This window comes from Panthera tigris, chromosome B1 (assembly GCF_018350195.1).
Source record: "Panthera tigris isolate Pti1 chromosome B1, P.tigris_Pti1_mat1.1, whole genome shotgun sequence".
NCBI classification, from domain to species: domain Eukaryota; kingdom Metazoa; phylum Chordata; class Mammalia; order Carnivora; family Felidae; genus Panthera; species Panthera tigris.
Window position 1 is genome coordinate 86,478,557 of NC_056663.1, and position 12,800 is coordinate 86,491,356.

Below are 12,800 nucleotides of genomic sequence, written 5' to 3' on the forward strand. Positions count from 1 at the left end.
TATTAGTTTAAGAACAACAAAAAGAATAAATATTACCTATGAACCAGGTTAAAAAATATAAATTACTAGTATTTTACAATATTAACTGTGCCCCTCTCTTACTACCCCAGAGGTGCCATTATCCTGACTTATGGGGTAATATTTCTTTACTTTTCTTTATTGTTTTATTGTTTGTGGATATATTCATAAACAACACGGTGTTTACTTTGAAAATATGAATAATGTCCCAAGCTAACTGAGTTAGGGAAGGATAGCATTACCATAGTTAGATTAAAGCTTCCAGGAAAAGGAGGACTAGTTTGGCATCAAGTTCACTGCATTTCAAGAAGTTCTACTCAGGCAATCAATAAGCAATGTCATGAGTTGGTTCTTGGAAACATAGGGCCATCTTGGTCAGGTTTCAGGCAGTGGTATGACCTGGTGATGCAGGTTTGTTCAGCAGGTACATATATATATATATACAGTCCCATGGAGAGAATGCTGTTCTTCTTGTTTTTGTTTCTTAACTTTTTGTGGTTTTCTTTCAACACTTGAGAGTAGATCAAAGCAGAACACATCTGGGAGGTGAAAGGAGTGTTCTTAGCTAATCCAGGTAGCAAGGCAAGGTGGAGTGAATAGGTACATCAAAGCAAGCCAGATATCAGATATGAATAAAAACCTGGAATAGGCTTATCTGGACACTCTGTCCTTAGGAACCATGCCAGGGGTTGTCTTGGTGACAGTTTATCGTGCTGTCTCAGGAGTCCTGGTCGTATAATCCAGACTGGTTGCCCTTTAAATCCAGTGTGTAGCTGGCATCCTGGAATCTCTCTTGCCAATCCTCCCAAAGATTACTATTGTCTCTTTCCCATGGTGGGTCTCCTATATTCTGTATCCTAAGTTGTGGTCTTTATTAAAATTTTACTTTTGATGAAATCAAAATTTGCTTCTTGAGAAAGGATGTATGCAAAGTAAATGTTTTGAGATCTTTCATATCTGAGAAAACTCCTTATTTTCTTAAGTTGATTTGACTAGCTAAAGCATTCTAGGTTAGAAATGATGTTCCTTTATAATTTGAAGAAATGGCTCCCTTGTCATTTTCCTTCTAATGTGACTGTTGAGAAGACTGAAGTCTGAATCCATTTCTTTGTATGTGACCTGTATTTTCTCTCTAGAAACTTGCAGAATCTTCCGTTTTATCTCCAGTATTGTGATATTTCACAATGGTGTGCCTCAGCTTAGGTCTCCCTTAATTTTTTATATTAAATATCTGGTAGGTCCTTTCAAATGGGCAGCTCATATCCTTCAACTCTAGAAAATTTTCTGGAACTCTTTCATTTCTTTCCAATCTGTTTTTTCCCCCTCCCCTATTTTGTTCTTCTGGAACTTTATTATTCAGATGTTGGACCTCCTGGACTGGTTCTCTAGTATTATTCTATTTTCTCTCCTATTTTTTATAACCTCATCTTTTTTTCTCTGGTTTCTGGAAGACTGCCTCAATTTTATCTTCCAAGCCTCTTTTTTTTTTTTTTTTTTTTTTTTTAATTTCAGCTATCATGTTTTTAACTTTTTTTTTTCCTCTTTTTTTTCTTTTTTTTCTTTTAATTTTTTTTTTAACGTTTATTTATTTTTGAGACAGAGAGAGACAGAGCATGAACAGGGGAGGGGCAGAGAGAGAGGGAGACACAGAATCTGAAACAGGCTCCAGGCTTTGAGCTGTCAGCAGAGAGCCCGACGCGGGGCTCAAACTCACGGACCGTGAGATCATGACCTGAGCCGAAGTCGGACGCTTAACCGACCAAGCCACTCAGGCGCCCCACATGTTTTTAACTTCTAAGAACTCTTTATTTTTAAATGTCTTTATTAAATTGTATTCTGTTCTTGTTATGGATATAATATCCCTGAGGAATAGGACTATAGATGTATGTATGTATGTATGTATGTGTGTATATGTATGTATTCTGTGTTAAAGGCTTTTCTGTAAATTATTAGTAATACTTGACTGTTAGCTTATGATTAAAAGTGGAGGACTAAAAAGCTGATTGAACAATCTATTTTGGGGCGGTGCCTCGGTGGCTCAGTTGGTTAAGCCACCGCTCTTGATTTTGGTTCAGGTTATGATCTCATAGTTGTAGGATCAGGCTCCATGTCGGGCTCTGCACTGAGTGTGGAACCTGCTTGGAATTCTCTCTCTCTCTCTCTCTCTCTCTCTTTCTCTTTCTGCCCCTCCCCTGCTTGTGCATGCTCTCTCTCAAAATAAATAAATGTTAAAAAAAAAACCCTCTATTTTTGGTACATTATCAATACTAACAAATATGCCTAATATACCTTGAAAATGCTCCTGTTATTCCCTCACCAGAAAGTTAATTCTCCAGTCTTCTGCTGAAATGAGGGCCAGTTGCTTAACATAATGGAGGAGGAACAGGTCTAGGAATCAGAGTGCTTTTCAAACAGCTTTGATGGAATTTTCCTGTTTGAACCCCTCCTCTTTCTGTACCACCTGCTACTCCATTTTCAGGGGTAATGGGTACTGCCTTCTGTGGGTTTTCCAGTGTAAGGTGTGTTGTTTCTCAGCTTCTTTTTGCTGCCAGGTTGATTTGGCTTTCCTGGATCTCCTTAACAACTTCATAACACTTACCCATCCACTTTTAATCTTCTAAGATTTTGTTGCTCTTATCTCTTCTCCTTTGTTGCACTTATCTCTTCTCCTTATGGGTTTGTGTTGAAAAGTCTTTTACTTCGGTTTAGTGGGTTTCATGAGATAGTGCAATTATATGCATGGTTTTAATTTGTCATTTTAATCCTGAAGCCGATTATTTAAAAAGTTTAATCTAAGACTCACTTCCTGAGACTTGAAAACATTATTAAAGTTCCCTTTTCATCTCTTGTTTTAGTTTTTATGTTCATATTTATATGTAATCCATGAAACTCATTATGTAATATACATAAAACTCATTGTGTAATATGTGAAACTCATTGTGTAATACATGAAACCCCTTGAGACTATGTGAACTCAAGTATTTAGGAGTAAATCCAGAATTTGTGAATAAAAAAGTTGATTGTTTTCTAAATTTTCTCTTGCAGGAAAGTGAAAAGGTTTCTGAGTATCCAGCAGTGATTGTGGAGCCGGTCCCAAGTGCCAGATTAGAGCAGGGCTATGCAGCCCAGGTTCTGGTGTATGATGATGAGACTTACATGATGCACGATGTGGCAGAGGAACAAGAAGTTGAGACCGAGAATGTGGAAACAGGTAGACATCTCACAAAATGTTCATTATTTGTGACTTTCTCATTTTATAAGTGTCAATGTTACTATTGCCAACTGAATGATACATACGAAAGAACCTCTTTTTGCTTAGAAACCAGTGAAACATCTCTTATTTACGGGACTTTAGTATATATATACTATATATATATATATATATATATAGTATATATATACACAAAGTCCTACATCACAGTTCTTTGAAGTATAACAGGTCTCATACAATGGACCCTAAGGACAAAATTACAGGCCTGCAATAATAGAATTATCTTTAGCATTTTTTTTTTTTTTTGAGAGTGTGACTAGTTATTTAGATATAGAAGTCCATAGGCTAGTATATGAGGGTAACTTTTTAATTCAAAAATCTGTAGAGTACTCTCATTTTATAACAGATTCAGAGTTTCTTTGAATCAATATTGGTGGAGCAGTATGATTCCTTTTTTCTTAGGTCAGACGCGTCTTTGTAGCAGTCGGTCAGCATCTTCTTCCCTTTTTGTCTTCTGAGGAATTTTGGTGTTTGAGTCTGTCTGCATTTAATTGGAGATTAATAATATGCAATCCTTGGAAACCTTTTCATTTTTGCCATTGACCATAAAGAGAATAGAGTATTTCACCAGAAAGATGGTATGACTGTTGTGTAATAATAAACGTTAAAATTTATCTTTAGCTCTTAATGGAGAAAAAAATCCTTATACTTGGCTTGCAATTCTCATAAACTTTCTTACATATTTAGATAAATTTCTACAAATGTAGTTACATCTCATGATTAACATTTTTGAATATTCTGTTGAGGCCCACTAGCACCCCTCAGACCACTAGCTCCTTCTAGCTTAAGGCTGTTCTTCCTCCAGTTTTATTTCTTACTGAGCCGAAGGATTAAAAGTTACCTTGCTCTTCAGAGCAGTGATGGCAACAAGGCCAGCAAACTCTGCTTGAAGTGATAATTCCTTCTCTCAAAATAGGTAGTTAAGCACTTCATACAGGCTTCGTGACCTTGGACTGAAGTCGTACTTGATTTACACAGTAGATAATGCAAGTGGCAGGAAGATACATGTGTGGTTTTTTGAGGGTTTTGGAGAATTTTCCAGTCTGAAGCGAGACGCATGGGGGCAGAGATTAATTTTCTTCTTGAGAAAAAGAATAGGCAGAACAGCAGGATGATAGTTTGAAGTAGATATTGTAACTGATTTTATTACAGGAGCATAACTAAGCAGAAAACTAATGGCACAAGAAAAAAAGTATGATAGCTTAAGTTGAATGGAAAAAAACAAAAAAAAGAACCTGTTTGAAATTCCTGGAAATTGTTTTGATCAAAAAAATAAGGAAGACACACTATCTGCTAACTAATTTGGATGTAAATTTAAAAAATAAAAAATAAAATTAAAAAAATAAGGAAGACTATGATTTTGGTAGCAAATCGGAAACTTTGTAAACTATGAAAACTACAGTGCCAAATTTGCATAAGTAGAAAATTATGGATATTTATCACATTAAAATACCACAGCAGATCAGCCAGATCTTATTGGTTGTATAATTGATGATTGCTGCTTCATTAATTTCAATTACTCAGGTAAAAACAATTCCAAATAGGAAGTGGATATAATCTGTTCAAGGGATTTTATTTTCTTAGTCATCTTAAACTCTGAGGGTGATGATAATCATTTATAGGGCAGAGATATGAACGATCGTGATATTGGAAAAGGGAATATACATAGTCTGGGTAAAAGAACATTTATTTTTGTGATATTTTGAAAGCAGTTTTTGACTAGCTGATAATATTTTTTAGATTTTTTTTTTCTTCAACATGAAAAGGAAGTATTAGTAAATAACTTGTATTATCCTAAAATAGTCTAAAAGTACCAGAGAAGTTCATCTTAAACATTTTTAATTCTATTCTGGCTCATGTTTCTGTTTTTTTTTTAAATCTATGCTTGCTCTATTACTTCAAAAAATAAAGAATAGTATCATATAGCTATTTTTGTCTCTCACAGAATAACACAGTAAAACTTAGAATTCATTTATAACTCTTTTAAAGGCAATGCCAAATTGAGACTGAAAACTGCTGGCTCATACATCTTATACATCTATAATTAGAACAATTTAAAACACTCCAATTTATTCATCATAAGGCATGCAGAACTTGAAACTACAACATACTAAGTTATTTGAAAATACTATGGCTCATGGGTTTTTAATGTAACTTTATAAGAATTGTTAATATATATACATTAGTTTAGAATCAGCTAATCCAAACCTAATTTTGTTTTTATTTAAGGAATAAAACGCATTGTTAAAAAGATTTTATTTTTAAGTAATCCCTACACCCAACATGGGGCTCGAACTTAAAACCCTGAGATCAAGAGTCCCATGCTTTACCTACTGAGCCAGCCAGGTGCCCCAATAAAGAATAAAATGCATTTTTTTAAGTTTATTTATTTATTTTGAGAGAGAGAGAAAGAGAGCAGGGGAGGGGCCGAGAGAGAGGAAGAGAGAGAAAGAGAAAGAGACAGAGTCCCAAGCAGGCTCCTCACTGTGAGCACAGAGCCTGACGTTAACCAAGAGATCGTGTGTGACCTGAGCCAAAATCAAGAGTCGGACGCTTAATTGACTGAGCCACCCAGGTGCCCCAAGAATAAAATGCATTTTTAAACAAGTAAAAATATGAATAAATTTTCATTCTTCTGATACCTAGAACATATACAGATAAATAAAGTTGTTATGACTTATCCTAATGTATGTTTCCTTTTAGGTAGTGGATTAAGATCAGGTTCATTTTGTAGTGCTATAAATTTTTAACTTAAATTCCAGAAATGTGTAGGTTTTGGAGAAGAAGTTGGGAAAAAAGGGAAAGGAATATTTATGTCTACAGAGGTTTTCATTTGGTGAATTGGTGGAAATGAGATCTGTATAGAATAAGATTTCCTTTTGTACATCTAGGAAATACTTTCTGGAATGCTCCTATGTTATAACTTAGGTTATATTCATAATTCATAATTCAGTATTCATATATTCATATTCATATATTCATAATTCAATATTCATAATTATTCATATTTATTGACCTGATATAGCAATTCTCTGCATGTGTACATTAAAGTTTTTCTTTTATTGCTATATAACCATATGTATATGTTTATACCAGAAACCATGTTCATGATGAAATCTAGGCAGGAGTACTAAAATTATATAGTGAAGTACAGTTAGCCATCTTAATTATTTTGTGTATAAAATGATTTCTCATTTTGTTAGTAGTAACCATAGGCTATTTTGCTTCACCTTTTTATAGACAAAAAAAGTCTACATTTCTCTCAAAGAGCTTATGTGCAATAGTAATCCTCTCTTAAATTTTATAGGAAAAGCCAAATATATGTTTTGAGACTTTAAAAATAGGCATATTCATCTAAACCTATAAATTGCCTTTTGATGATAACTGGAGATCAGTAATCATAAGGAGTCTTTGGGGAATAGTAATGAAGTATGAGTGCCGTCTTGAGTCTGGCAGGCTGGAAATACCGTTGCCAGTGGCTGCAGACTCCACTCCACTCCAGTTCTGGGGGCCTGCTAGGTAGACTGATGTGGCACATTGGGGATGGAAAGGGGTCTCTGGGATTCCCTACTGAGATTTGAGGTAGATAGATAGATAGGTAGATAGAGAACACATGAATTTTAAAAGGTTATTACAGATTACCATTTAAAAAGTAACAAGTTTATACCAATACAATCAATAGCAGATAAGTTTTGATAGAAATCTTTTAAGGCTCGGCTGAGAAGATTGAACTGTTTAGGATCTGCTTCTTCATCTTGCACCTTAACTCTATTTATCCTCTTAACCTTCCACTTTAATTTATGAGAATATATTACAGATACTTTGCATTTCTTACGTGCAAAGGTACTGCTTTCAACATGTTTCTTTCCCTCAAGGGGTTAATCATTTAGTTTTAACATATATAATATATACTGTATTGGAAATGTAAAGCAGTATAGAATCAATTGGGTGCTGCTTACAAGTTCAAAGAGATTTTCAGAAGAACGTTCAATTTACAGGATTAGGGAATGTTTAGAGAAAGTAAAGAAGGAGGACAGATGGTAGGATTTGGATGGGCAGATAGGAGGTAAGTGAAAGACACTGTAGACTGAGGACAATATAATTAATAATGGGTAGAATATTGAAGTTCAAGGCATGTTTAGAAGATATTGTGAGTAAACGAGACCTTGACAGGAGGTCCCATTAAGAGTTGTGACTATATTATGATTTGAACCCGAGAGTGAGTGATAAGGCTTGTAAGAAGCAGAAAAATTTGGAAGGTTTTGAGTAGAAAGTACTATGTAATTAGTATCTCAGGATCTGATGTTTGTAGAGGAAGGGATGAGGCAGGCAGACTCGTTGTTGTGGTTATGAGTTAAGGGTTGACTTGAGAACTATTAAAACAAGGTAGAAGCAACAGGAACAGAAGGGGCTTATGTAAGCAATACTACTATGCAAGATCTAACAATACTTGACATGGCAAATTAGGGGGAGAGGCATAGTTAGGGAAGATATTACTCGGTTTTTTTGACCCTAACTTGATGGCCGTAATATACAAGAATTCGAAGAAGGCAAGACTGTTTTGGGAAACAGGTAAGTTTGGTAGTAGGTGTGTTGATTTTGAGTTGAAGCAGAGCAGATCTGAAGAGAAATATTTGGGTATTTAAAGATGTACAAATGTGTAGTCAGGGTCCCACTGCAAAAGTGATGGCATATTCAAATTAGGATAATTTTTAGAATGTTTTAATAAATGGCTAGTTACAAATGTGTGGGCAAGCATAGGGTGCCCATAAGAAATAGGGCAGTAGTCCAGAGGTGGCAGCAGCAGAGCTCCTTCTGTCCTTTGGTCTGAGGCCCAAAGGGAGGGCATGGTTACTGGAACCCAGAAGAAGAGAGCCCTGGAAAGAGGGTCACCTTGGGAGAATCTGGGACCTTTGGTCAAAGGATGCAGCTGGCTTGAGGGTGATGCTACAGGGAAGGAGCCAGGGAATAAGGACCCTGATTTTGTTCTCCTTCTTCCCTCTAATTCCCTGCCAAGGCTCTCCACTGATCAAATGCAATCTAAAGCTATGGGAGTCCTGTTGAAGTCAGCCTTCTGGGACAGAGAGCAGCATTAAGAAGGGTGGAGAATAGACCTGGAGGGGCAAAGGGAACATATCTAGTACAGTTGAAGCTTATAAAAGAAAGATCAAGGAGAGACTGATTTGGGAATCATCATCATCGATGCCATGGAAACATATGGAATCTCCAGAAGGAAAGGTGTTTGAGAGATTTCTCTAAGGGAGAAGGTATTTATATTCTGTGTTTGTCTTCCTGTGATCAAGAACAAAGGACACAGAATTAAAGAATTGACCTTAGGGAATGTTTACATTAAAAAAACTTTTTTTCTAATGTTTATTCATTTTTGAGAGATGGAGAGAGACAGAGCATGAGTGGGGGAGGGACAGAGAGAGAGGGAGACACAGAATTAGAAGCAGGCTCCAGGCTGGGAGCTGTCAGCACAGAGCCTTCGGGGCTCGAAACCATGGACCGTGAGATCATGACCTGAGTTGAAGTCGGATGCTCAACTGACTGAGCAACTCAGGTGCCCCCGGGGAATGTTTACATTTTGAGAAACCTGAAGAAGAGCCAAGAGTAATCAATTAATGATAGAAAATCCTATTCCTGAGATTAATATTTTTTTTCTTCTAGCCTTTTAAGTAGTTCTCTTTAGTAGAAAAAGGAAGAATATTGATTGGGTTAGTTAGTCTTGGTTTCAGACTTCTAATTTATCACTTACTTATCAGTATTTAACTTTTTGGGGGCCTGTTTCACTGTCATGAAATAGTAATGTGAGGACTACATAAAATAAATATATAAAACACAGTGCTTGTGATGTAGTAAGTGCTCCGTAAGTATCCCTTTAACTTCATTAGGTCCTTTCCCGTGCCTTCAAATATATAGAAGGTCTTTTATACATTAAAACAACATTTGTTTACTTTTCCATTGTGTTTTTCTCTTTCCTTTCACTTCACTTTTTGTAAAAAAACAAGTGCTCTATACCTTCAGTGTGTACTTTTTCCTTGTCATTCCTTCCTTAGCTTACTGTGCTTTGGCACCTACCTTTATCATTCTCCAGAAGCTCTTTGTTTATCAGATTTCAAAAGACACTTCTCTGCGAAATTCAGTGACCCACAGAATCATCCAGAAGTAGGTCCTTCCTGTTCTGTCCTTCTTATCTACTGAAACATTATACTCTAGCTGTTTTCCTTATTGCCCCTTGCATGGACTGTTTATGCTTCTGAACTTTTGCTCAAATACATTTTTCTATCAACCTGTGTTCAGGTATTATCCATTTTTTTAAGGCCCAGCTACACGAAACTTTCCTCAGTGATTCTGGCCTGCATTAAATGCTCCCTTTCCTGATCTTCTGTTAGACCATCTGGACTTAGGCACTTGATCATTGCTTTCTTATACTGTTCTTGTGTGTATACATATTCCTTTTGTTTTCAAAGTAAACATTAGAAGTCCCTTGAAGACATACTTTTTTATTTTGTTGAATACAGTGTACAATATAGTATTTAACACATAACTGTTAGGAAATACAGATTGAAACAAATTGAGTTTTGACTTAGTATTGCAGTGTAATCAAGAACCATCTATGTAAAATCTTAAATATATTTTCTTTTTTTGGTACCGAATTAAATGTTGAATACCTTAGGGTTATTTAAAATATAAAAAGGTAGTCATCCAAAAACATAAATATGGCTATCCAAAATATATCAAAGCCCATAATGTTGTCATACTAGATTAACTTCATCTTAAAATCACAGTAGGTTTTATGTGATTACACCTAAATTTGATTTTTTTTACAATAAAATCAATACATTCCCATTGGAGAAATTGGGAAGTATTGCAAAGAGAAACAGTGAAAATCACTCATAATCTTACCAGCAAGGGAACAGTAACTATTGCTTTTTATATATCCTGCTGGCCTTGTTTAAATGTTATGTAATACAAGTGGATTTATTAATCTTTACTAACAAACTGGCTGAAAGCAGTCTGGTAGCTTCTTACTCCTCTCTTCTGATCATTGGGAGCAGGACTTTGGTTTTTAACTAGGTATCAAAACATAAAAATTTTGTGTTAATAAAGAAATGATCAGGAAAAATTAGAAAACTTAGGCATCTACATTTATGAACAAAATTGTGTTTAGGGGTTAGTTGAAAAGATAGACGAATGATCAGAATTTTTACATAACTCAACAAGAAAGCGCTGCTTTTAAAAAAAATACATGGAAGTTTAGCTTTTTTAAATGCAGTTTAAAAGAAGAAATGAGATTTCTGTCTTGAAAAATAAGTTCAGGAGCCAAATTTCTTTTCTTGAAAAGTCTCAAGACTAGGTTGACTTCATGATGAGCTGTGATAACTTTTGTATTTGTTATACCATCAGAAATCCTCCCTGTGGCACAAAAGGACTCTTTTAATTAGAAAATATTGTTGCCACAGGGAGGTAGAAGATCGACATGAAAAACTGGGGATCTGAAAAGGAGCCCCTATCCTAGGATTACCTGAAGGTGAAACAGATTGAGCCAGAAGGAAGACAATGCTGGTAGGTTGGTTTTTCATTTACTAAGAATGTTTACAATTTTCCATTTAATTACAATTATTTCAATATACCTATACCATATTTTTGTTTCAAGAGTGACAATGATTTCTCCTTAAGGAGGGAGAAATAATGTAACAGTATCTTTCCTCCTAAACAATTTGTTACCTGTGCTAACCCCTGCCATGTTCCTAATATTTGTTTCTTTTTATAGATTAAGCTCTAGGGCTGTTTCATGCCTCCACTTACTTAGATGCTACTACTGATCAACATCTTCCAGTCCTTTTTTCTGCATTTCTGTTATTTCTGTTGCTTCTAATCTAGACTTTTCCTATATTTTTTTAAAGAAGTGTTTTCTTCCAGTTATCCATTTTGTTGAGTTTAGCCTAGTCACTAGTTTTCTAAAAAGGTAAAATGTGAATCTGAAGTTCCTTTCGTTTTTATTCTAGAACTGTTTGAATTATAATTGTACTGTGATTTGGATCAGTTAGAAAGCATTATTAGAGAAAAGTTTTTAATATTTTAGTAAGTATATTTCATTTAGCCTAAGATGCCATCTATTGTAAGAAACATTTTTAGATCACTAAAAGAAAAAAACGCTGCCAATTATAAATTTTAGGATACCATCAATTGTAAGATACATCCTAGTTTCAGAGATGTTAAAATGTGAAAAAGCGTACATCTTAGAATTAATGAAATATGGTATCATGCAATTATTAATCTTCCTGAAATTCCCATTTACTGGGCATTGGACATTAAAATATCAGGTTTTTAAAAACTGGAGGTGAGTTGTGGTTGTGGAAGTCCCTAAATGTGTTGAGTAAGGTCTCTAAGTAGAGGGTGTTTAAGTGGAAAATCATTTAACTGTATTGTTTAAAAGTATACAAAGTAGCTAGAAGGTATTAAATTATGAAGAGTATAGAAGATGAAAAGTTTTAATATGACACATTTACTTAAATCAATAAATAGAGTTTTATCATAATTGTTACTTTATAATTGGACTTTATGATCCAAAAGGAAAATGAAGTGAAGCTTCTGCTTTCTAAACTGTTATTTTATTTTTTTAATGTTTATTTTATTTTCGCGCGCGCGTGCGCGAGAGAGAGCGAGAGAGAGAGAGAGAGAGAGAGTGTCCACATAGGGGAGGGGCAGAGTGAGAGAGGGAGACACAGAATCCGAAGCAGGCTCCAGGCTCTGAGCTGTCAGCACAGAGCCCAATGTGGGGCTCGAACCCACGTACCATGAGATCATGACCGGAGCCAAAGTTGGTTGCTTAATGACTGAGCCACCCAGGTGTCCCTTTAAGGGCTCTTTAAAATATCTGCCAATTTTTAGTTCGCTCGAATGTATGTTTTACAGATTATTACGTGAAGGAAAAAATAGTGGCCAAAAGTAAAGAACTACCCTGTCAGTTAATAAAGGAGAAATGAAAAGGAATGATTTTAAATGGTATTTGTATGCTGTAAGAAACATTTTATATAAACAGAAAGAGAAGTATATCTAGAAAGTAGATCATTAAAGGATGCTTACTTTTGGAAACTAGTAGCATTCATTCCTTTGCACTCAAACTTTTTACGTTTTAATTTTTAATTTTCAAACTTTTATTATTTTTTTATAAGTTTTTAAATGCTTATTTATTTTGAGAAAGAGCAGAGGAGGGGCAGACAGTGAGAGAGAGAATCTTAAGCAGGCTCTGCACTATCAGCATGGACATGACCACAAGGTCATGACCTGAGCTGAAATCCAGAGTTGGATGCACTTAACCGACTGAACCGTCCAGGTGCCTCCAAATTTTTAATTTTTTAAAGCACTAGTTAACTTTCAATTTTGCTGTATAACAATGTGTCTGAGTAATAAATTTTTTAATTTTTATTTTGTAATAGTTTTTTATTTTTTTATGTTAGCAAGAGAGAAGGAGAACATGAGCAGGGGAGAGGGGCAGAGAGAG

At 35.2% G+C, this 12,800-nt stretch overlaps 1 protein-coding gene across 12 annotated transcripts in view; it reads left to right on the forward strand.

The window, feature by feature from the left end:
- Positions 1-12,800, forward strand: part of ELF2 (E74 like ETS transcription factor 2) — a 94,912-nt gene that overhangs the window by 38,780 nt on the left and 43,332 nt on the right. For 10 of the 12 annotated variants that reach the window (XM_042983876.1, XM_042983881.1, XM_042983885.1 and 7 more), the window contains exon 4: positions 3,064-3,229. In XM_042983876.1, coding sequence (XP_042839810.1) covers positions 3,064-3,229 — 166 coding nt within the window. Of the gene's footprint in view, positions 1-3,063; positions 3,230-10,699; positions 10,859-12,800 lie in introns of those variants that run through there. The other 2 variants (XM_042983889.1, XM_042983888.1) reach the window with 2 other exon arrangements.